The sequence below is a fragment of the Lactuca sativa genome, chromosome 3, assembly GCF_002870075.4.
Source record: "Lactuca sativa cultivar Salinas chromosome 3, Lsat_Salinas_v11, whole genome shotgun sequence".
Lineage (NCBI taxonomy): Eukaryota > Viridiplantae > Streptophyta > Magnoliopsida > Asterales > Asteraceae > Lactuca > Lactuca sativa.
In genome coordinates this window covers 147,607,850-147,634,312 of record NC_056625.2, presented here as the reverse complement: position 1 = coordinate 147,634,312, position 26,463 = coordinate 147,607,850, and the positions used below count along the sequence as shown (strand labels likewise).

Genomic DNA, 26,463 nt, shown 5'->3' with positions numbered 1-26,463 from the left:
AAAATGATATCTATTGCAAGCTCCTCAAGGAAGTTCACATTAAGCTTCAGCAATCGATCCACATACCTTTGCATTTTCTGCATGTGGCTCGTGACGGATTCCCCGTCCTTCATCATGGTTGTTATCATGGAGTAGATGATTTCATACCTCTCTTGTCGTGCACTTTGATGGTATCTTTCCATCAAATCTTGGTGCATTTCATAAGGGTAGAAATCCTCATAAGACTTTTGGAGTTCCGCTGTCATCGTGGCCATCATGATGCATGCCACTTTCGTAGCATCCCTTTCATGTGCCTGAAAGTCAGCGATCTTCTGAGGAGTTGTAGTGGTCTCATCAATCTCCTTAAGCTCCTTGTCAAGGACATATTCTTTGTCCTCGTTGCGGGTAACCATCCTGATGTTTCTGATCCACTCATTGAAGTTGGATCCATCAAAAGTGACTTTCCCACACAAGTTCATAAGGGTAAAGGACCCATTAGGATTAGAGCCAGAAGCAGCATTGTTTGAAGACATCTGAAGGAAAAAGGACAAGATTAGTTTAGATATTTAGAGAGTCCTTAATAAAACACCCAAATGTAATATTAAGGCTAGGACCCAATCACAATATATTATAACTTAGAAGAGGTATGCCGTAATCCAAGCTATAACATATTTGAAAGGTAGGGGAATGACGATTCACCAATTTCCACCACAAAAACCGAAATATTAAATATTAGGTTTTTGATTGTTTCTTAGAAATTCCTCGATTCTTTGAGATTCAATGAACTTTTCAAAGGCATGTTTCAATCTCGAGTGTGCCCTCCAAGTTTTGTGACTGGGATACCGAGGATCACAAAACGTGGTGTGAAGTAACCATGCAAATCACTTGGTACCCTTAAAGTTTATCACTCAATCGATGTGCCGGTAAACCACACACGCTCCACCGATACTATAATAAACTTTAAGTCACCCTTTACCTACCTTGTTAACTCCAAGTTAGTGTGCCGGTTAACCACACACGCTCCACCAACGACTTAAACAAAGTGTAAAGTGTAATTTCATGGATTAGCACCTTATTCACATTTTTCCTAAAGTAACTAAGATTGGAATTTAATAAAACATTTAGTTACTTTATAATATTCATCATACTTTTAATGAGAATTTATAAGTCCATGTCTTACCCGTTCGGCTAACGACCCTCCACCAGTCAAGCAAGCGGTGGGTGAGAGTGGACACCCATTAAGTTGCCATTTTATAGGCAACAACCTTATACCCACCTTATAGACCGGCTTCGTGAATGAGGCGTACTAGCGGTAAGACGACTTTGTTCTTATACATATATATATATATATATATATATATATATATATATATATATATATATATATATATATAATTATTAAATCATAATAATATAAGTATAAGGGTTGAATTTTAACTTTTAAAATTCTAAGGGTTGGAACTAAAGTTCTTAACATGACTTTACTTGTTCCAAAACTTGAGGGCAAGTTTTGTAAACTTTCAAAACTTTTCATTTCTTGTAACTTATGAGTTTATTAGAGTAATAAAATGAAGACTCTTCATTTTTCTAACTCTTGTGTTCTTTTAATGGTTTTAACTCAAGTGACTTTTGGTTTTGCATAACTTGAGGACAAGTTATGGACTCCATTAAAACACATTATGATCAAGAATTAAATTACCACATAGGTTACAAATAATTCCTATGATCATCTAAACATCATAAGATCAAGAACATGAACATGAACACTTTCATGAATCAAAATTACACTTAAAACTTTGTAATTTTGATAACTAGTTGTTGTAAATGGATTAGCAAAGACATTACACCATCTAAAACAAGTTTTCAAGTACCAAAACAGTTTAGGGTAATGTTTCTAGTCCATTTCCAGCAACTAAAGTCGAAAATCTACACTCTGTGGCTCCTACTCGCTGAGTGCATGAACCTACTCGGCGAGTAGGTTGAAGATACAAGTGAACTCGGCGAGTCCCCATGGACTCGGCGAGTTCATCAGGCAGACAGCAAGTTTTTCAACTTTTAAGCACAAATAACAAACAAACAAGCCTAGGCTTTGATACCACTGATGGGTTTTGAGCATTCTAACACTTCCTAAGTGTACATGCAACCCTAATAACCTTGGATCTATGTTTGTCTAATTATCATGAAAAGTTGAATTCCAAGGTTATATTCCTATCTAGCATACATGGGGAACAATTTCTAACTTGAATGAAAGATAGAATAACTTACCTTGTTGTTACTTATGTTCCTTGAAACCTTGTGAGCCTAGCACCCCAAGTGTGATGCCTCAAATGCTTCACACAACACCAAATGCTCTTGGAAAGACTTCTGAGAGAATACACACTTCTTGAAATCGGCCTAGCCCTCTTGTTTCTTTTGTGTAGCCGATTTTGGTGGAGAATGGGACTCTTATATAGTGTTGACACATCTAGGGTTACACCATGTAAACCCTAATGTGTCATGACTCTTCATTTCCATGACCCATGGGTTTGTAACTCCCATGGAGCATCCATGGAGCATCCTATGGGTAGAACCCAACTTGATAATCCATGGAGCCTCTTAGCCCACTATACAAGATGTGAATGATTTACATAATCAACCCATATATTTAATTAGTTATCTTTTGATCACTTAATTAATTCCAAATTAATTCTTTGATCAAACTAATCAAATAATATTATTAATATATTAGAACTTATAATATATTAATAATCTCCAAGTGTTATTCCTCTCATTTAGTCTATCCAATTGCATGGTGCCATGCAACCCAAATGGACCATGCCGGGTCGAGTCAAGTACTAACCAGAAATAGTTATGGACTTAGACACCTTATCCAACATAATGTTCCACATGCCATGCTAGATAGGTTATGAACCTTGGGAAAAAAAAGTTGCATGTCTTCTTAGTAAAACATAGATCCAAGGTTTTAGGGTTGCATGAACACCTTAGGAGTGTTAGATTGTTCAAAACCAAACAGTGGTATCAGAACCTAGGATTGTTTTCTTGAATACTTGATGAAAACTGTTGAAAAGTCGCAAAATTGAGTTGTCTGGGTAGTGGACTCGCCAAGTCCATGGGGGGACTCGACGAGTCCAAGCACAAATTCATCCTACTCATCGAGTAGGTTCCTACACTCGATGAGTAGGAGACATAGAATGCAGTTTTTCGACTTTTGCTGTTGTAAATGGTCTAGAAACATTACCCTAAACTGTTTTGATGTTTTAAAACCTATTTTAGATGGTGTAATGGTTGTTGTAATCCATTTACAATGGCTAATATGAAAATTCCATGTTTATATGTGTTCATGTGTTCTTGAAATTTTGATACGGATATTCATGTTCTTATGAGTTATTGTTAGATCATAGGAATTACTTGCTAAATTGTTTAATGATTAATTCTTGATCAATTATGTGTTTTAATGGAATCCATAATTTGTCCTCAAGTTATAGATTTCCAAAGGTTACCTCTTTTAATGAACATTTAAAACACATAAGTTACATAAAAATGAAGAGTCTTCACTTTTATGAACCCTTAACTCATAAGTTATGAAATGAAAAGTTTTGTAGAGTTTCAAAACATGCCCTCAAGTTTTGGAATCCGTAAAGACACACACTTTAAATTCCATCCATTAGGAGTTTAAAAGTTAAAATTCAACCCTTATACTATAATAAGATTAATCGTTAATATATATATATATATATATATATATATATATATATATATATATATATATATATATATATATATATATATATATATATATATATATATATAAGATCAAGTCTTTTTACCGTTAGTAGGCCTCATTCACAAAGGCGGTCTATAAGGGGGGGGGGGGGGGGGGTATAAGGTTGTTGCCTATAAAATGGCAGCTTAATGGGTGTCCACTCTCACCCACTGCTTCCTTGATCGGTGGAGGGTCGTTAGTCGAACGGGTAAGACAATGACTTTAATTCTCATTAAAAGTATAATGATTATTATAAAGTAACTAACTATTTTAATAATTCCCAATCTTAGTTACTTTAGGAAAATGTGAAACGGTGCTAACCCATGAAATTCACACTTTGTACCTTACCAAGTCGTTGGTGGAGCGTGTATGGTTAACCGACACACTAACTTGGACTAGTAAGGACAACAAAGGTTGACTTAATGTTTATTATAGATCGGTGGAGCGTGTGTGGTTAACCGGCACATTAATTAGGTGATAATATTAAGAGTACCAAGTGAATTTGCATGGTTATTCACACCTTGTTTTGTGATCTTCGGCATCCCAGTCACAAAACTTGAAGGGCACACTCGAGATTGAAACATGCCATTGTAAAGTTCAATGAATCTCAAAAGAATCTAGGAATTTCAAACCAATTAAAGCTAATAATTCATTTCGTTTTCATGGTGGAAATTGGTGAATCGTCATTCACCTACCTTCAACTATGTTATATCTTAGATTACGACATCCCTCTTCTAAGTTATAATATATTGTGTTGGGTCCTAGCCTTAATATTACATTTTGGTGTCTTATTAAGGACTCTATATATCTAATCTAAACTTGTTTTTCTTGTTTTCAGATGTCTTCCAACAATGCTTCGGGTTCTAACCCTACTGGCTCCTTCTCTTTCATGTACCTTTGTAGGAGAGTCATATTCGATGGTTCCAACTTTATGGATTGGATCCGGAACATCAGGATGGTCACTCGTTATGAGGACAAGGAATATGTCCTCGACAAGGAGCTTAAGGATCTTGAGCCGACTGCAACTCCTGAGGAGGTCGCTGCGTATAAGGCACATGAAAGAGATGCTACCAAAGTAGCATGCATCATGTTGGACACTATGACATCCGAGCTCCAAAAGTCCTATAAGGACTATTATCCTTTTGAGATGCACCGGGATTTGATGGACCGCTACCATCAGAGTGCTCGTCAAGAGCGATATGAAATCATCTCCTCCATGATAACAAACCAAATGAAGGATGGTGAACCCATCACGGGCCACATGCAGAAAATGCAAAGGTATGTGGACTTGTTGCAGAAATTGAATGTGAACTTCCCTGAGGAGTTGGCAATTGACATCATATTACTTGCTAAGTTGTTTAATGATTAATTCTTGATCAATTATGTGTTTTAATGGAATCAATAATTTGTCCTCAAGTTATAGATTTCCAAAGGTTACCTCTTTTAATGAGTATTTAAAACACATAAGTTATAGAAAAATGAAGAGTCTTCAGTTTTATGAACCCTTAACTCATAAGTTATGAAATGAAAAGTTTTGTAGAGTTTCAAAACTTGCCCCCAAGTTTTGGAATTCATAAAGACACAAACTTTAAATACCATCCCTTAGGAGTTTAAAAGTTAAAATTCAACCCTTATACTATTATAAGATTAATGGTTAATATATATATATATATATATATATATATATATATATATATATATAAGATCAAGTCTTTTTACCGGTATTAGGCATCATTCACGAAGCCGGTCTATAAGGGGGGGGGGGAGGTATAAGGTTGTTGCCTATAAAATGGCAGCTTAATGGGTGTCCACTCTCACCCACCGCTTCTTTGATCTGTGGAGGGTCGTTAGCCGAACGGGTAGGACAATGACTTTAATTCTCATTAAAAGTATAATGATTATTATAAAGTAACTAAATATTTTAATAATTCCCAATCTTAGTTACTCTAGGAAAATGTGAAATGGTTCTAACCCATGAAATTCACACTTTGTATCTTACCAAGTCGTTGCTGGAGCGTGTGTGGTTAACCGACACACTAAGTTGGACTAGTAAGGACAACAAAGGGTGAATTAATGTTTATCATAGATCGGTGGAGCATGTGTGGTTAACCGGCACATTGATTAGGTGATAATATTAAGGGTACCAAGTGAATTTGCATGGTTATTCACACCTTGTTTTGTGATCTTCGGCATCCTAGTCACAAAACTTGAAGGGCACACTCGAGATTGAAACATGCCATTGTAAAGTTCAATGAATCTCAAAAGAATCTAGGAATTTCAAACCAATTAAAGCTAATAATTCATTTCGTTTTCATGGTGGAAACTGGTGAATCGTCATTCACCTACCTTCAACTATGTTATAGCTTAGATTACGACATCCCTCTTCTAAGTTATAATATATTGTGTTGGGTCCTAGCCTTAATATTACATTTGGGTGTCTTATTAAGGACTCTATATATCTAATCTAAACTTGTTTTTCTTCTTTTCAGATGTCTTCCAACAATGCTTCGGGTTTTAACCCTACTGGCTCCTTCTCTCTCATGTACCTTTGTAGGAGAGTCATCTTCGATGGTTCCAACTTTATGGATTGGATCCGGAACATCAGGATGGTCACTCGTTATGAGGACAAGGAATATGTCCTCGACAAGGAGCTTAAGGATCTTGAGCCGACTGCAACTCCTGAGGAGGTCGCTGCATATAAGGCACATGAAAGAGATGCTACCAAAGTGGCATGCATCATGTTGGCCACTATGACATCCGAGCGCCAAAAGTCCTATAAGGACTATAATCCTTTTGAGATGCACCGGGATTTGATGGACCGCTACCATCAGAGTGCTCGTCAAGAGCGATATGAAATCATCTCCTCCATGATAACAAACCAAATGAAGGATGGTGAACCCATCACGGGCCACATGCAGAAAATGCAAAGGTATGTGGACTGTGTGCAGAAATTAAATGTGAACTTCCCTGAGGAGTTGGCAATTGACATCATTTTGCACTCCTTACCTTCGTGTTATGATCAATTCTGCATGACATACCACATGAAAAAGGAGGAAGTCACACTCAACAAGCTTCAAGGACTTCCGAAGACCGCCGAAAGTGGTCTTAAAGGTAAGTCTTTTGTTACTACTCCTACTCCTACAACTACCCCTGTTTTGGCTATCGGGCATGGCAAAGGGAAGAAAAGGAAGACCCGTTCGAAGGGTACCAAGGGAATGTCTCTTGATGTCTCCTCATCAAGTGGAACCGAAGGTGGTTCTGCTACTCGTTCTGCCATCCCTAAGGATGCTGAATGCTTCTATTTCCAGAATAAGGGGCACTGGAAGCGAAACCGTCCAAAGTACTTACAGGATGTCAAGGATGGGAAAGTGAAACCTTCCCATACAGGTATTTACACCATATTGTCAAATAAATCACCATATTCTAACTCTTGGGTCCTTGATATAGGTTTTGGTATTCACATACGTTGTGATTTGTAGGGCCTAAGAAGAAGTGAGGATGTTGAGCACGGGAAGATAAACTTAATAATGGGGAATAGGAAGGCTTCACCTGTTACCAAGATTGGAGTTTATACTTTGTTGCTTGGTAGAGGGTTAAAGTAAGATTTTAATAAATGTGTTTACTCGTCTGAAATGACGAGGAATATTATTTCCTTTCATAGTTTGTACAAACAAGGGTTTACCTTTTCTTTTGATAATGAAATTGGTAGTATTAATTCTTTCTTTAATAATGTTCTTTATCTTAAAGCATTACCTTGTGATGGTGTGTATGAAACTGTGTCGGTTGTAGATAACCTAGGAAATAATGTGTTGTGTATTGATTCTTCTACTAGCTTGGATAAAGCATCATTGTGGCATTGTCGTCTTGGATATGTAAACAAGAAACGTATAGGCAAACTCCAAAAGGATGGAGTCTTGAAGTCATTTGACCTAAAGTCAGATGATAGTTGTGAATCTTGTTTGCTTGGGAAAATGACAAAATCCCCCATTCACTGGTTCTTGTGAGATGGGTGAGGGTTTGTTGGACCTTATACACACTGATGTATGTGGACCCTTCAAAACCACCACAAGGGATGCTAATCGTTATTATCTGACTTTTACTGATGACTATAGTAGATATGGCTATGTATACTTAATCACGCATAAGTCAGAAACCTTTGAAAGGTTTAAAGAGTTTAAACAGGAAGTAGAAAATCAATTGGGCAGGAACGTTAAGATGCTTCGATCCGATCGAGGTGGTGAGTATCTTAGCACAGAGTTGCTCGACTCTCTTAAGGAGTGTGGGATTGTCTCACAATTGACACCTCCTAAGACACCACAATTGAATGGTGTGGCTGAGAGGCGTAATCCGACCTTGTTGGACATGGTTCGCTCCATGATGAGTCGAGCTTCACTAACAATCCCTTTTTTGGGGTATGCCTTAGAGACTGACGCCCATATCCTTAATCTAGTCCCTACAAAGAAGGTTGCCAAAACACCTCATGAGATGTGGACTGGGAAAGTTCCCAACTTAGACCACATCACGATTTGGGGTTGCGAGGCTTTTGTGAGACGCAAGACTCCCGATAAGATCGAACCTCGAATTGAGAGGTGTATTTTCATAGGCTACCCACATAAATCCTTTGGTTACCTCTTCTACAGACCCAGTGAGAATGTGGTTTTTGTGGCAAGGAGAGGGGTCTTTCGAGAAAGAGATTTCATGAGCCAAGGAAACAGTGGGAGAAAAATTGACCTTGAAGAACTTCAAGAGTCAAGTGGTGAAGGAACCTCAAACCCTAGCAATCAACTTGAGGAGGAAGCTCCTATTGATCCGTTTGACGAGTCTGTACCTCTGAGGCGTTCCACGAGAGTTAGGAATGCACCTGAGCATTACTATGGTTTCCATATTACCGTGGAAGGTGATACATTTATCAGTGATAGTACACTGGTAAATCTAGATGAACCAAACAGCTACATGGAAGCCATGGCAGGCCCTGAGGCTGCTAAATGGAAAGAGACAATGGACAGCGAGATACAGTCCATGTATGACAATCAAGTTTGGAACTTGGTTGACAATGTACCAGGTCGTAAGACAGTTGGGTATAAATGGATCTTCAAGAAGAAGGCCGACATGTATGGTAATGTACACACTTATAAGGTGCGACTGGTTGCAAAGGTCTTTTCTCAAACTCCGGGAGTTGATTATGATGAAACCTTTTCACTGGTAGCAAAGATTAAGTCTATTAGCGTTTTGTTAGCCATTGTTGCATTTCATGACTATGAAATATGGCAAATGGATATCAAAACCGCTTTCCTTAATGGGAAGTTGGCTGAGGATGTTTACATGAGTCAACCAAAGGGTTTTGTCAGTACAGAGCACCCGAATGGGTGTGTAAGCTTGAGAAATCCATATATGGATTGAAACAAGCACTGCTTTGATGAGAAAGTCAAAGAGTTTGACTTTTCGAGAAGTGAAGACGAGTCCTGTGTTTATGTCAGAGCTAGTGGGAGTATAGTTAGCTTCTTGGTGCTGTATGTGGATGACATACTGCTCATAGGAAACGGTATCCCAACTTTGCAGGAGGTGAAGTCCTGCCTTGGGAAGTGTTTTGCTATGAAGGACCTTGGAGAGGCTACCTATATCCTAGGGATAAGGATATTAAGATACATGAGTAAAAGACTAATTGGACTTAGTCAGAGTACCTACTTGGATAAGGTGTTGAAAAGGTTCAACATGCGGAATTCCAAGAAAGGAGAATTAACGATCCAAAGCAATGTCAAACTGAGAAAGGCTTAGAGCCCGAGTACAGAGGCTAAGATAGCTGAGATGAGACGATTGCTATATGCTTCCGTTGTTGGCACGATCATGTATGGTATGACTTGTACCCGCCCTGATGTGGCCTTCGCTTTGAGCATGGTCAACAGATGTCAGGGGAACCCTGGCAAGGCTCAGTGGACCGCGGTAAAGAATATTCTCAAGTACCTACGGTGGACTAAAGATTGGATTCTTACCCTTGGTGGGAGTGATGGCTTGAGAGTAGTAGGGTATAGTGATGCTAGCTTTCAGACTGATAGGGATAACTTCCGCTCTCTGTCGGACTGGGTCTTTACTTTAAATGGAGGGGCAATCACTTGGAAGACTTCCAAGCAGGAGACAGTAGCTGATTCGACTTGTGAATCAGAGTACATAGCAGCGAGTGAAGCGGCAAAGGAGGCGATATGGCTGAAGAACTTCATCGGAGACCTTGGAGTTGTACCAGCTATTAAGGAGCCTATGGAGATTTTCTGTGACAGCAATAGTGCGGTTTCCTTAGCCAAGGAACCGAGAGATCATGGCAGATCCAGACACATTGACAGAAAATATCACTTCATAAGACACAAGATAGAAGAAGGACTCCTCGTGGAAAAGAGGGTATCATCAAATGAGAATCCTGCAGATCCCCTTACGAAGGGACTGACGAGGGTTAGACACTTACATCATGTCACACCCCGAAAACCGAAGGCAGAAACATTTTTGGGGTTGACTCCACGTTGAGTATCAAATCCAATGCACATAGTAAGTAAAGTAAAACAACCATTACATTACATATAGAAAAGTTTTACATTTGTTTCAAAAGTAAAGTTATACAGTTGTGATACATAATATATAATAACAAAACGAACTGGTCTTCTGCGCACTCCAACATGGAACAAAATGATCTTCGGGTACCTATTCTAACGCTGACCTGAGAACACAAGCGGTTTGAAAATCAGCATAACGCTGGTAAGTTCATAAGCGGTTTTTGTTTTGTGAAAATGTTCGAGTTTCCTTTCTGTTTTCTGAAAATGTTACACACACCAAGAAAATCCCATATTTTCTTAAAAAGGTTGCTTTTTGTTCTCAACATGTAAAGTAAAGTTGTACACTGAAAACACGTTTACTCTTGTGAAAATGTACAGTTATGTTATCTTGTTTGTTATACTGTTCTGGTTACGTACCAATGTATCCCCAGGAAAGTCCCATACTTTCTTGATTGTGTTTTACCAATTGTAAAAGATGTAAAGTTATCCGGTTTGTTACACTTTTCTAGTTATGTAAACGTTCCCCAGGAAAGCTCCATGCTTTCCTGAATGTTGGTTATCAATGTAAAAGATGTATTCTTTAAAACGTGGTTATGTTCAATGTTTCCCCAGGAAAGTCCCATACTTTCCAGAATGTTGGTTACCAATGTGAAAGATGTATACTGAAACTTGGTTATTTTGTGAAATGTGTTAAGTTATTCATTATTACTATTAAGTAAACCTCTGTTATCCTAATTGCGAGTTCCATAACCATACGATAGACTAGATATGGCAATAAGTAGTCCACATCACGTTATGACTTTCGTCACCCTTGAACCATTTCGGTTCGGCTGTAGCTAGCAGTTAGGTGTGGGGTAGTCAGCCCTGTATAGATCTATACACTCAAGTCACGCTCTCTAATCCTAGAGATTCTGGTTACGGGTGCAGTCCTCCACTCGCGTATCTCTGTGGAGTGTTGACCGAGGACATGTCTCCAATCATACAGGACTAACAAATTTACTAGTAATAATATGATAATCCTCCACTTGCGTATCTCTGTAGAGTGTTACCGAGGATTTACAGTGTACAAGTTTTATGTTTCAAAAGTTCTAATGTCATGCTTTTAACTGATAAAATGTGGAAATCATTTGTGAAATATATAAAACATAACAGTTTATAAGCCCATTTCACAAATAATATATTTACGTGATCTGCATGTTCAAACGGTTATTAGTTGTATCAATCAGTGTTAAAAGCATATAAAATGTGAAACACACACATGAAAACAAGTTTTGAGTACAAGTAATCCCTTGTACTTTTCTTGTGTTCCCCCCTGAAAACAGTGAAAAACAGTGAAAAAAGGTAGGGGTATGAACTCACCAGACGAGGAAATGTGACGATTTCGGATGCTAAACGTTGGTTCGGGGCTTGATTACTCGCGAGGTTCCTATGTACAATGGAATAATGTCCAAATATATGTAATTAGATTTAAAAATACTAATTAGATGGAATATTACACTCCAATGAGCTAAAACACTTCAAAACGAGTGTTTGGAGTGACCCGGGTAACGTCTACAGACTTGAAATGAAGCGAGGGACTTGGGATTTGAGTTTACTCCTCAAGAGTAAACTCCCTAATGGAGTTTGCGGCCATATACCCCTACATACATGAGTTCACGGTCGTGAACTCATGTTTGGGTGATTTTGAGTGTTAAATGGCTTATATGGACTTAGGGAATGCTAGAATGGACTTTTCTAATGCCATGGATTGAATTGAATTAACATATACATCACATATGGGAGTTCACGGCTGTAAAATTGGAGTTTACGGCCGTAAACTCTCCCATGCTCAAACTATATTCATTTTGTGGCACTTAGAGCAATCATATGTGATTCTAGTTAATTTTCCAAGGCTTGGGGTGAATTTAGGGCATCAAACAACATATAATTAGAAGTTTACGGTCCTAGAGCATGTTCTATGGCCGTAAACTCTCATATGTGAGGTTTTGTTATGTTTAAGGTCTCCAAACTATTTTTAGATGGTTCTAGGATTTACCACAATGCTATTGGTTAAGTTACAAGGCATTCTAACATGTAAAAATGAGTTTACTCCCCATGTTTGAGGGGTTTACGGCCCAAGAACATACCTTGGCCGTAAACTCATGTTAATCCCTCAAAATTCAAGTTTAAGGTGTTCCAAGTCCGGATTTGCAAGCCTTAAGGTCATATCTAAGTCCCAACAATGATTTGGAAGGGCTAAATTGCTCAAAAACCCCAATATTATGTGTTTACGGACCAAGCTTGCTCCTTGGCCGTAAACACATGTTCCAGGTCCTAATTCACACTTTAAACATAGATTTGAAGGCTTAAGAGGTTGAATAACAAGCTAGGAAGGTTACCTCTATGATTTGGATCCTTAAATCTTTGATTTTAGACCTTAATCTTGGATGAGGAGAGAGGTTAGAGAGAGAGTAGTGAGATGAAGCAAAAGCTTCAAATGAAGGATTGAAACACTTTAAATAGTGTTCGGGATTTGGACACGGTGGGATTCTACCCGATACCGGCGTTAGACGGGGCTTTTGGTCGCACCCGGCCAACTTGTCATAATCCGATATGGTTGATTCTAGAAATGTTCCGATTACTAGAATGGGGTGTTAGAATGATTTCTATATGCATTAAGACATCCATTAAGTCATTTTAGATACATGAAATTTAATGACTTAATTAAACGATGAAATCAGAAACAAATTTGGAAACGACGATTGATTGATCGAAATGGATTACGAAAAGGGTTACAAGTAATGATACAAAATTTCGGGTTGTTACACATCATGCGAGGCACATAGGGCTGAAGGATGATATTAGTTTTACAGATTAGATAGCTGTTTCTGAAACTTGTAAAATGTAATCGACATTTGATGATGAATAAAAGGTGTATTTATTTATGAGTAAGGTGTTACTATCTTTTGTCAATTATTTACTATTGTTTCAGCTTGCATGTTTTGACTTCCAGAATAAATTACTTTATTCAAACTTCCACAGTCGGTCATACGTCGGAAGTAGGTATGAATTAAGACTGTCATGAATTGGGCTTGTAGATGACTAAAGGTGTTTAGTCATAGCAATGGTTGCTACAACATTCATGAGTGCTCATAAGTTCTGAGTATTGGAATAAACCCACGCTTACTGGCATCACTTCATGGAATTTATCTCGAGTGACCGTGAGACAGTAATATCATATAAGTCTTCAAACCTAGAGATATGACTTGTTGCCTATGAGTTGGTTATACATTGATTTTACGTAAATGCATTGGTAACTTGATGTTATAAAATGTGCCTTTGTGTATAATTCAACAAGTAGTAGAACAAGCATATGACTCGAAGTGTATCTGTTCCTTCTTGGATTAGAAGCAGTATTTGGGCCCCTCGATGATTTCGTGTTGACCCATGTACCGGGCTCGGTCTGAACTAAGTTGATGTGTTCAATTAAGTTCTATGTCAAACAAATCGGAAATCGAGAAACAAACTGTTGGACAATAAGTAAGACATTGTTCCATCTATTTTTCTGGCTGATATCTAGAATAGAGGATTATATGATCACTTATCTAAAATGGCGCTTCATAGTTCAATAGAGTTTTGAGAGCTACGATTGTCGGTTGGATCCTGAAGTAGTATAGGCAAATATAGTTATTAGACTTATCCAAGTGGGAGACTGTTGGATAAGGTGTCTAAGTCCATAACTTTATTTGGTATATACTTGACCCGACCCGACATGGTCCATTTGGGTTGCACTTCACCCGAACTATTTATGGTTAAACCTTTGAGAATTGTATGGTTATGATTTGTTAATATATTATAAGTTATAGTATATTAATATGAAATAATATTATTTAATTAGTATTGATCATAAATTAATTTAGAATTAATTTGGTGATAATAAAGGTGACTAATTAAATATTGGCTCTTGTATTTATATAAGTGTGGGCTAATACTCATTTGGAATAGGCTTGGCATGCATGGGAGTCCATGGATAGTACATGGAGCTTTTAACCCATGGATCCTTGGAAATGAAGAGTCATGGGTATTAGGGTTTACATGGATGTAACCCTAATCCTCCACACTATATAAAGGAGCTTGTGATGCTTGAAATGGCACTAGTTATGTGTGTGCAAAGAGGTGGCCGATTTCTACAAGCTAGCATACACTCTCATAAGGTTTTTCCAAGTTTGTGGTGATTTGTGATTTCCATTTGAGGAATCCACATTATTGGTTCTAGGCTCTCAAACTCCAAGGAATCAAATCACAAATTGAAAGGTATGTAATTCTTCTAACCATTATGTTTAATGTTCCCCATGCCATGCTAGATAGGTTATAAACCATGGAAAAACAAAGTTGCATGTATTCTTAGTAAAACATAGATCCAAGGTTTTAGGTTGCATAAACACCTTAGGAGTTTTAGATTGCTCAAAACTCAACAATCACACCCTTCCAGGGTGAGATCTTCAGGAGTACCATATCACCCACCTGTAACTCTAACTCAGATCGGCGTCTGTCGGCGTAAGTCTTCTACCGACTTTGAGCGGTCTGCACTCGCTGCCTAATCTGCTGAATCTTCTCAGTAGTCTGCAAGAATACCTTCGTCTGTCCCATCACCCTGTGTCCGACCTCACCCCAACAAATCGGGGTGCGATATCTCCTCCCATACAACAACTCAAGTAGCGAGGAGCCAATGCTGGAATGATAGTTGTTGCTGTAGGCGAACTCTGCAAGGGGCAGGTGGGAATCCTAGCTCCTACCAAAGTCAATGATGCACGCCCTCAACATATCCTCGAGGGTATGAATGGTCCACTCACTCGGATCGTTGATCTGCGGATGAAATGTTGTACTAAAGTACAACCGCGTGCCCAGTTCCTCATGGAACTTCTGCCAGAACCAGGAGGTAAATCTAACATCTCGGTCGGAAACAATGGAGACCAGAACCCCATGGCGAGCGACGATCTCGCGAACATACACGTCAGCCAACTTCTCAGCCGAAAAACTATCTCCCGTATAGCCAAGAAATGGGCACTCTTGGTCAATGGATCTACGATAACCCATATAGCATCAAACCCCTTCGCCATCCTCGACAATTTGGTAATGAAATCCATTGTGATCCACTCCATTTCCACATGGGAATCTCAAGGGCTGCAACATACCATGTGGCCTCTGATGCTCGGCCTTGATCATCCTACAGGTCAAGCACCTCTCGACGTACCAAGCGATCTCTCGCTTCATACATGGCCATCAGTAACTCAAACTCAGGTCTCTATACATCTTGGTGGCCCCCGGGTGAATAGAGAAATGAGACTTATGAGCCTCCTCCATGAATTTCTGTTTAACCCCACCAGACATCGGAACGCATACCCGAATGCATCGAGTCAATAATCCTCGACTATCCTGCACAAACTGGGTGTTCTCACCCTTGATCCTCTCCAGCTTCCAGTTCTCAGGCCGCATTCCCTCAACCTGAGCATCTCCAATCAAAATTATAAGCGGAGAATCCACCGCTATCCTCATACATATCGCTGGGGTGGAAGACCAAGCTGACTTGTGGCTCAAGGCGTCCGCCACTACATTCACTTTACCGGGGTGGTAAAGGATCTCGCAATCATAGTTCTTGACTACATCTAGCCACCTGCGTTGCCTCATATTCATGTTTGACTGATCCATGATGTGTCTCAAGCTCTTGTGATCCATGTATATGGTACAACGAACCCAATATAGATAATGTCTCCAAATCTTGTGAGCGAACACCACCGCTCCCAGCTCTAAATCATGCGTAGGGTATCTTTTCTCATGCGGCTTCAGTTGCCGCGATGCGTAGGCTATCACTCGTCCTCTCTGCATAAAGACCGCCCCCAGGCCTGTGATGGATGCATCATAGAACACCACAAATTCCTCAACTCCATCCAGGAGTGTCAAAACTGGAGCTCGAACAACCGCCGACGGAGGGTCTCAAATGCCCTCTGCTGCTCAAGGCCCCACCGAAAATCTACCCCCTTCCTCGTCAGACGAGTGAGGGGTACTGAAATCTTGGAGAAATCCCGTATAAATCTCCGGTAGTACCCTGCTAATTCCAAAAAACTCCTGATGTCTGAAGGAGATCTCGGCACCTCCCACTTCATGACTGCCTCGATTTTGGACGGATCGAATAGAATCCCCTCCTGGTTAACGAGATGTCCTAGGAACTGAACCTCTCGTAACCAAAACTCACACTTTGAGAACTTAGAATGTAGCAGTTATCGTCTCAAAACTCCCAATAACTCCCTGAGGTGCTCCTCGTGCTGCTCTCGGATCATGGAATATACCAATATATCATCAATGAACACTATGACTGAGCGATCAAGCATCGGTCTGCAGACCCGATTCATCAAGTCCATGAATACTGACGGCGCATTGGTGAGCCCAAATGGCATCACCACGAGCTCGTACTGACCATAACGAGTCCGAAACACGGTCTTCTCTATGTCCTCCTCCCTGACCCGGACCTGATGATACCCCAAACTCAAATCTATCTTGGAGAACCAAGATGCACCCTGTAACTAATCAAAGAGGTCATCTATTCTCAGGAGTGGATAATGGTTCTTCACCGTCAACTTGTTCAACTCCCTATAATCAATGCACATCCTGTGTGAGCTATCCTTCTTCCCGACAAAGAGGATCGGTGCTCCCCATGGAAAACTGCTAGGTCGAATGAACTGCTTGCCCAACAGTTCCTGCAGCTGTGATGACAGCTCCTACATCTCGGGTGGCACTAACCGGTACGACGCCTTGGTGATAGGGGTTGCACCCGGCACCAGGTCGATTCGAAACTCGACCTACCTCTCCGGAGGTATCCCTGGCAACTCCTCCGGAAATACATCAGTAAACTACCTGACTAATTGAACCTCTGAAACTGAAATTTGATCCCTGACTCGCGTATCCACCACATACGCCAGATAACCCGCACACCCGTGCTGAATATACTGTCGAGCCCTGGCAGCTGAACATAACCTTTCTCCCACTCTTGTGCCCTCGCCATATAAAATCAGTTATCCCCCACTTGGGGTTCGAACTACCACCCGTTGGCCCTCACAATCTATCATGGCACCAAATCTACTAAGCCAGTCCATCCCCACAATCATGCACACTTCCCCCCATGGGAATAGGAATCAAGTCTATCAAAAAGGATACTCTGAAGATCTCCAACTCGCATCCTCGGTAGACCGAAGAAACAGAAACCCTGTGTTCGTTGGCGATAGAGACTCGTAACGGACAATCTAGCTCACCTACCGGCACACTGAACTCCCTACTGAAAGTCTGAGATACAAACGACTGACTCGCCCCCAAGTCAAATAAAACCAATGCAGTCAAGGAGTTCACTAAAAACATACCTAACCACAGGTACAACAGATAAGCATAAAATAGATACAATAAATGAGATAAAAGATAGAAACATACCAGCAACCACATCCGGTGCTGCCTTGGCCTCCTCGGCTGTAAGCTGGAAGGCATCTCCCTGAGCGTTCGGAGGCTTTACTTTAACTAGCCTCCCATCTACAACCCTCAATGTAGCCAGTGCTGGAGCCTACGCCGGTTTGGCAGCTAGAAGAGGACATTGGGCCTTCATATGGCCCACCTGCTCACAATGATAAGAAAGTCTGACTCCAGAAGCCGGATTCTGCTCCCTGCAATCCCTGGCCAGATGGCCCTGCTTGCAACATCGGTGGCACCCACTCTCTGGTCAACATGTCCCTGAATGAGCCTTTCCTCACTTCCCACAAGTGCGGCCTGGCTATCCCCTCTCCAGGCATCAGTGGTCTTAAAACGCTTTGGCGCCAGTTGTGACTGTGCTGGGGCCTGTCGCTGCTCCCTCAACTACAACTCGATCTCCAACTCACGCCGCCTTGCGGCCTCTTGTAAATCCAGAAGAGTATCACCTCGCTGGGTAGACACAAACTGATTGATGGCGTGCCTAGGGCAGCACAGCAGAGTTGCATCCAAGCCCTAGAACCGGGCACACCAGCCAGATCCAGCCCAACAGGCTCAGTGCCCGCTGGCGCCCTCGGGAGCGGAACGCCCAAGCGAAAGGCTCGCGCCCGCCAAGTGACGCTCTTCGCTCCAAGACAAAAAGTACGGCCAGGAGACAAATAGTGGGATCAGAGCATTACCGTCAGAGCCAATGAGAGCGCTCTAGCAGTTGAGGGCGCATGACCCTCCAATCAGCTCCTCTGATCCTGTCTCCCCAAAAAAGCGATCTTGTCTGGTACGGACCATACAGGGGCGCTAGGTATAAAAGGACACATTCTCATACTAGCGAGGTAAGCTCCCCAACCGATCTAGAGAGAACAAACACAAACCCTAAAGCCATCCTAACTTGACCGTCGGAGCGTTCTCCCGGGAAGCGGCTGACGGCCCTTCTTCTTTGTGATCTTGCAGTTACAACCAGGCAACCAAGAAGGTCCCATCCCAGAGTCAGAAGCGAGGTCTCATCAACAGCAAGGTTCCATCATTTGGCGCCATCCGTTTGTGAGACGAAGAACACAAACAAAAGCACGAAAGCAAGAATCAATGGCGTCCAACGGTAGTGAGGGACGACCAGTTAGTCCCATACGTCCCATGGCGACGTTGGACGAAACGCCACCGCCTACAGCGACTAATAGGCCAGTTTTGGGCGAAGGAAGTTCTACAGCAGCCGCCGGAAATATTTCGCAACCGTTGTCTTCTCAGCAAAGAACAACTCCGGTGGAGCTACTTTCGCCTACACAGCTTCAGACGCCACAGTTCTTTGCGCCGCCGCTGCAACAGACGCGAACAGTCCACTCAACTGCACCTCCATCGAGCCATATTTTCAACCTTTCACCGTCGTTCGTAACACCTACATCGTTCCAGACGACTGGTGGACAGAATTCCACAACGCTACTACTACCATTGGCACAAACCATGATGAACCATTCACCACCCGTCCGCCCAACGGTCGGAGCATGGACTGGACCGACGATTCCCCCAAACAACAGGTTACAACAGCCGATAATGATCAACCCTGTTACATCCATGCACCCTTTCTCCACTAGCTATCCCCTCCAGTTACCATTCCAACCATACCCCTTTTATGGACCAAGTCCAAGCTACCTTACGCCCCTACAGCATGGAATGAGTTCTCAATACCAGCAAGGGACGTCGACTGCTCCAAACCAGGATGGTTTTTCCCGGAGCGTAACATCTCCGTTTGTTAAAGAGCTGCTGGATTACGAAATACCAAACACTGCAAAGCTCCCGACGCTTAAAACGTACAATGGAACCACCGACCCAGATAGCCACATTGATACGTATGAATGGACGATGACGTCGTTAAAACTTAACGAGAAGTTTTGGTGCATATACTTCCCAATGACGCTCGATGGCAACGCCGGGACATGGTTCAAAACGCTGCAACCAGGAAGCATTTCAAACTTCGCTCAACTCAAATACCTCTTCCTCACCAACTTTATGCAGCTACGTAAATACAAAGGCGATTCTCATTCAATTATAGGCTGCAAACAAAGGGAAGGGGAGACTGTTCGAGAATACTTTACAAGGTTCATAAACGCTACGCTGGATGTACCGGGGCATGACGAAGGGCTCAGTGCTGGTGCTTTCACATGGGGACTCCTTCCTGGGCCCCTCTCGCAAAAACTCATGGGAAAGAAGCCTCTAACACGAGCTGAGTTGAAAGAAGGAGTGGAGCGGTACCTACGGCAGGAAGAGGGTGAAGCAGCCAAACAGGCCTACTTGAAGGCTATGGCGGCTAGACATCACCACCCGACCCACGCGGATTTCCGCGGGGGGGTGGGGGGGGGGGAGGGGGTGAGGAAGACACTATGGCCAAGCAAGAAGACCATCACCACGTTTCCGACCATTTATTAAAGACGACAGATGGGGTCGCCGCCCAGAAGTATATGCAGTGTCTAAGAAACAGCGGCCAGCCAATTCTCCTAAGAGTCGGTACTGTGAGTACCACAAAAGCAAAACGCATTATACAGCTAGTTGTTCGGTACTAAAGAAGGAGATGGAGGAGAAACAACTTAAGGGAGACCTGGTGGAGGTAGCGCGAAGCCTATGCGCCAAATTCGATGCTGAGAACGCCAAGGGTCCATCCCGCGAAGGAGTTCAGCCCAAGGAGATATTCATGATACGCAGCAAAAGAAGTATGGAGGAACAGCGAGGAGAGCAAATCATTGTTAAACCGTCAGCATACGCGCTCACGTTCTCCATACAGGATCCTCGGCCAGACGGTTGGAAGGGTGACAACCCTCTGATAATACATGCATCCATCAAAGACGTGACTATCCATAGGGTCTATGTCGACACCAGGAGCTCAGCAGACATCATCTATGAGAATTGTTTCCGGCTTCTCCCAGATCGCTGGAAAGACAATTTGCAACCTACGACAGGTAGGCTGGTGGGATTCACCGGTCACAGCCTGTGGCCGTTGGGCACGATCCACCTCCCCTTAACAATCACCAGCCACGACAAGCAGCGGAAGAAGACCGCCCTGATAGACTTTTTGGTTATTCGACACTCGGCAGAACACAACATCATCTTAGGAAGGACCTCCCTCTTGAAGCTAGGGGCCGTACCTTCAACCATGCATGGGATCATGAAATTCGACACACCAAAAGGCGAAGCCACGATTTTGGCCACCCCGCCCAGAGAATTGCGGTGCTATACGGTTATGAAGCCAGCAGAAATAACAAAAGGGCCCAAGAGGCCCAGGGGAAATCCTGTAAAAGGGAAGGAGGTAATCAATGAGGGATATCCTGATCAGCCGGTCGATGTTGGAAGCGCCCACCCAAGCTACACAAGAAGAGCACTGGTCGACCTACTCAAACGCTACAAACATGTATTTGCTTGGACCCCCACGGATATGGTGGGGGTAGAAAGGAAGTTCATCGAACATAAGCTAATGATCAAACCGGGGGTAAAAGAGGTTAAGCAGAAGAAGAGGGTACAAGGAGGAGACCGTAACATGGCGATCAATGCAGAAGTGTCTAAGCTGACGGAGGCCGGAATAGTAAGGGAGGCGATGTTCCCAACATGGATTGCAAACCCAGTTATGGTCTGCAAGCAGGATGGGTCGTGGCGCATGTGCATCGAATTTTCTGATCTAAACAAGGCATGCCCTAAGGATTGCTACCCACTCCCGGAAATCGATCAGAAGGTAGAGTCGCTACAGGGATACAAGCTAAAATGCTTCTTGGACGCATACAAAGGGTATCACCAGATATTGATGAGAAAAGAAGAAGAAGAGGCGGGACATTTAAATGACTGATGTGATGATGTAACTGCCAACAGTCAGACGCAGTCACGTCACCATTAAAAACGAAGCGGCGGGTAAAGAAAAGCGAACACGCGTCAATCAGTTAAGTCCAGAACGCCGTAACTAGCGCTGCAACGCTACGGCTACTAGACTGGGGGACTTGATGGCGTGCCTAGGGCAGCACAGCAGAGTTGCATCCAAGCCCTAGAACCGGGCACACCAGCCAGATCCAGCCCAGCAGGCTCAGCGCCCGCTGGCGCCCCCGGGAGCGGATTGCCAGGCGAAAGGCTTGCGCCCGCCAAGTGACGCTCTTCGCTCCAAGACAAAAAGTACGGCCAGGAGACAAACAGTGGGATCAGAGCATTACCGTCAGAGCCAATGAGAGCGCTCTAGCAGTTGAGGGCACATGACCCTCCAATCAGCTCCTCTGATCCTATCTCCCCAAAAAAGCGATCCTGTCTGGTACGGATCAGACAGGGGCGCTAGGTATAAAAGGACGCATTCTCATACTAGCGAGGTAAGCTCCCTAACCTATCTAGAGAGAACAAACACAAACCCTAAAGCCATCCTAACTTGACCGTCGGAGCGTTCTCCTGGGAACTCCTCCCGGGAAGCGGCTGACGGCCCTTGTTCTTTGTGATCTTGCAGTTACAACTAGGAAACCAAGAAGGTCCCATCCCAGAGTCAGAAGCGAGGTCTCATCAAGGGCAAGGTTCCATCACTAATAGATGTCAGTCTTGAGCATGCTCAGATAACGAGTCATCTAAGCCTACTCGGAAGCAAACTCTAGGCAGAACATCGCCCTCTCTGTGAACATACGGGTGATCTCCATCACCAACTTCCCATCCTGTCTAAAAATCAAAAACTTCTAAGCCAATCGTTTTCGCTCAACTCGTGGAATGTATCGAGCGCGAAACATATCCCTAAACTGCTCCCAAGTAACAACAGCTCTCTGATCATCAGTGTACGATACTGTCGTCAATCTCCACCAGTCCTTGGCCCCAGACCTTAGCAGGTTCAGAGTGCACCTGACCTTCTGGTCAGTAGGACATGAGCAAGTGAAGAAACACCCCTCCACATCAGAAACCCACCTCAAAGCGTTGATGGGGTCCTGAGTCCCATCAAAAGTAGGCCTTTGTATTATCGAAGTCCCTGTACTAGAAGCCCCGAGTGGCTCCTACTCCTCCCCCTGCCGACGATACAGCTGCAGCGACAGCTGTCTCCGCAAGGGCTGCGTATATGTCATCGAAATACTCCATCATAGCGGTCTTGATAGACCCAAACAACTCCGGAATCTGACCCCAGACAATCTCGACCACCTCCTCGCGGATGATCTCCCTGACTTGATCCTCTGACAACACTGGCCCCTCCTAGCCGACAACCTCAAGCGCTGTTGGGGCCTCCTAATCGCCCTTCCTTGATCCCGGTCTGGATCCAGTCATAAAATGCCTCATAACCACCATACTGAAAATATAACAGGAAGATATCAGACAATCCACATAAATAACTTGGAACCAACTCCCGACTAAACCCTAGGGGTTGTGACTTCCTTGCTACGTGTACGGGTCTTGTGCTTTCAGTAGTACGGGCCCATACTACCTTCCATACGTACACATATTTGTCTTAAGTATCATCACAACACCCTAACAATACGCATACATATGGTGGTCACTCAACCTCACTCCTCGAGGAAGGCTAACTGACTCACATCGACCTACTAACCTCTCACAACTCACTCATCCATGAAACTTCCACCAACCCTGCAACACTAGTGTATGCTAACCATACATGACCCTAAACCCTATAGACTTTCGAATATCTGATCCTACCCTAAGCCCTAATCAATAAGAACAGAACATACAGCCAAATCAAACATTCTCAGGCTATAAGATCTTAATTATGTACAGTCGTGATACATACACAAGTAACTACAATAATGATGTCAATCTCATATAAGGAAAACCCTAGGCTAGCAGGCATCATGTAATCAGGAAATTCTATCATGCAATTCCTGAAAATCCCTAGCCTAGTACTAGCATGTTGTTCTAACATATCACATAATCAAATAACTGTATGGTATTTTGGGGTCTACTTGCTAACTCCGGTTGATCGTACACCATGCATCCTCCTTTATTTATTTTGAAAACCATTTTGAAAATATTTCCTCGATTTGAGACTGGATTCACAGAAATTTTCCCCCAATTCACTCAAACCAAGGCTCTGATACCAACTTGTAACACCCAAAAAATTCAAGCTAATTTAAAACTTTTCCAAAACATTTAAAACCAGTAGTTATTACAAATTTGTTTTCAAAATAGTCTAATATCAGAGTTTTCCCTAGAAACATAAATAAAACATGAGGAGTTGTACGATCATGCCTTCGCCATGCCGCGATCCCCTGATGTACCTGAAACAACAAACTGAAACTGTAAGCCCAAAAGCTTAGTGAGTTCCCCCAAAATACCCATACCCACGACAATACACATATAATCATAAACAACATACTATGGGTCCAGTCAACCATCGGGTTGGAATATCCCAAGCCCTCAACCAATCAGTTGGAATGCCAACATACTATGGGTCCAATCATCCTCGGGATGGAATACCCTCAGGTCCACAACCAACGGGGTGGAATGCCCACATACTATGTGTCCAATCCTCCTCGGGATGGAATACTTAGGCCCACAACCAATAGGTTGGAATGCCCAGATCTATTGGTTTTCGCACAAAGCAGATAAGCCTTAACCGCCAAACAAACATGTGCACATATAACAGATAATCACATAACAGTCTATAGACAACGCACTGATCAAATAGATCATACCACGTAACACACACTACCATCCAATCTATCAGGATACCAATTTAACATATCATACTAGTATATCACATAATACCATCCTATAACTAGGACACCGACTTAAACAGGTCACTAAGCATAAATATAGCCTCATCCTAACTACCAGGATGCAAACCAACAAACATATCATGCCATAACTGGATACAATCCATAAGGGGCCGGCCTTGGTGCCTTAGACCCCGTTGATATAGTAAGGATAACTCACCTCGCGAGTAGTGCTGAAGTACTGTAAATCTCTGACTGTTATCTCGCCGGGAATCCCAAACTAATACACAATAAATACTAAGTTAATACCCAAAATAACCTTCTTGATTAAATGTCCACACCATTCATTAAGTGTTGGATAAGGTGTCTAAGTCCATAACTATTTCTGGTCAGTACTTGACCCGACCCGGCATGGTCCATTTGGGTTGCATGGCACCATGCAATTGGATAGACTAAATGAGAGAAATAACACTTGGAGATTATTAATATATTATAAGTTCTAATATATTAATAATATTATTTAATTAGTTTGATCAAGACTTAATTTAGAATTAATTAAGTGATCAAAAGATAACTAATTAAATATATGGGTTGATTATGTAAATCATTCATATCTTATATAGTGGGCTAAGAGGCTCCATGGATTATCAAGTTGCGTTCCACCCATAGGATGCTCCATGGGAGTTACAAACCCATGGGTCATGGAAATGAAGAGTCATGACACATTAGGGTTTACATGGTGTAACTCTAGATGTGTCAACACTATATAAGAATCCCATTCTCCACCAAAATCGGCTAGACATATGAAACAAGAGGGCTAGACCGATTTTAAGAAGTGTGTATTCTCTCAAAAGTCTTTCCAAGAGCATTTGGTGTTGTGTGAAGCATTTGAGGCATCACACTTGGGGTGCTAGGCTAACAAGGTTTCAAGGATCATAAGCAACAACAAGGCAAGTTATTCTATCTTTCATTCAAGTTAAAATTGTTCCCCATGTATGCTAGATAGGAATATAACCTTGGAATTCAAATTTGCATGATAATTAGACAAACATAGATCCAAGGTTATTAGGGTTGCATGTGCACTTACGAAGTGTTAGAATTCTCAAAACCCCATCAGTGGTATCAGAGCCTAGGCTTGTTTGTTTGTTATTTGTGCTTAAAAGTTGAAAAAAGTCGAAAAGCTTGTTGTCTGCCTGATGAACTCGCCGAGTCCATGGGGAGACTCGCCGAGTTCACTTGTATCTTCAACCTACTTGCCGAGTAGGTTCATGCACTCGGCGAGTAGGAGCCACAGAGTGCAGATTTTCGACTTTAGTTGCTAGAAATGGACTATAAACATTACCCTAAACTGTTTTGGTACTTGAAAACTGATTTTAGATGGAGTAATGTCTTTCCTAATCCATTTACAACAACTAGGTATCAAAGTTACAAAGTTTTAAGTGTAATTTTGATTCATGATAGTGTTCGTGTTCATGTTCTTGATCTTATGATGTTTAGATGATCATAGGAATTATTTGTAACCTATGTGGTAGTTTAATTCTTGATCATAATGTGTTTTAATGGAGTCCATAACTTGTCCTCAAGTTATGGAAAACCAAAAGTCACTTGAATTAAAACCATTAAAAGAACACAAGAGTTAGAAAAATGAAGAGTCTTCATTTTTATTACTCTATTAAACTCATAAGTTACAAGAAATCAAAAGTTTTGAAAGTTTACAAAACTTGCCCTCAAGTTTTGGAACAAGTAAAGTCTTGATTAAAACTTTAGTTCCAACCCTTAGAATTTTAAAAGTTAAAATTCAACCCTTATACTTATAATATTATAAGTTAATAATATATATATATATATATATATATATATATATATATATATATATATATGTATAAGATTAAAGTCGTCTTACCGCTAGTACGCCTCATTCACGAAGCCGGTCTATAAGGTGGGTATAAGGTTGTTGCCTATAAAATGGCAACTTAGTGGGTGTCCACTCTCACCCACCGCTCGCTTGACTGCTGGAGGGTCGTTAGCCGAATAGGTAGGA

General features: G+C 41.9%; 1 protein-coding gene across 1 annotated transcript; it reads left to right on the top strand.

The window, feature by feature from the left end:
* Positions 1-20,326: 20,326 nt before the first annotated feature.
* LOC128132840 (uncharacterized) lies at positions 20,327-21,589 on the top strand. Its single transcript, XM_052769830.1, has one exon. The coding sequence runs from the start codon at positions 20,327-20,329 to the stop codon at positions 21,587-21,589; it is 1,263 nt and encodes a 420-aa protein (XP_052625790.1).
* The last annotated feature ends 4,874 nt before the right edge of the window (positions 21,590-26,463 follow it).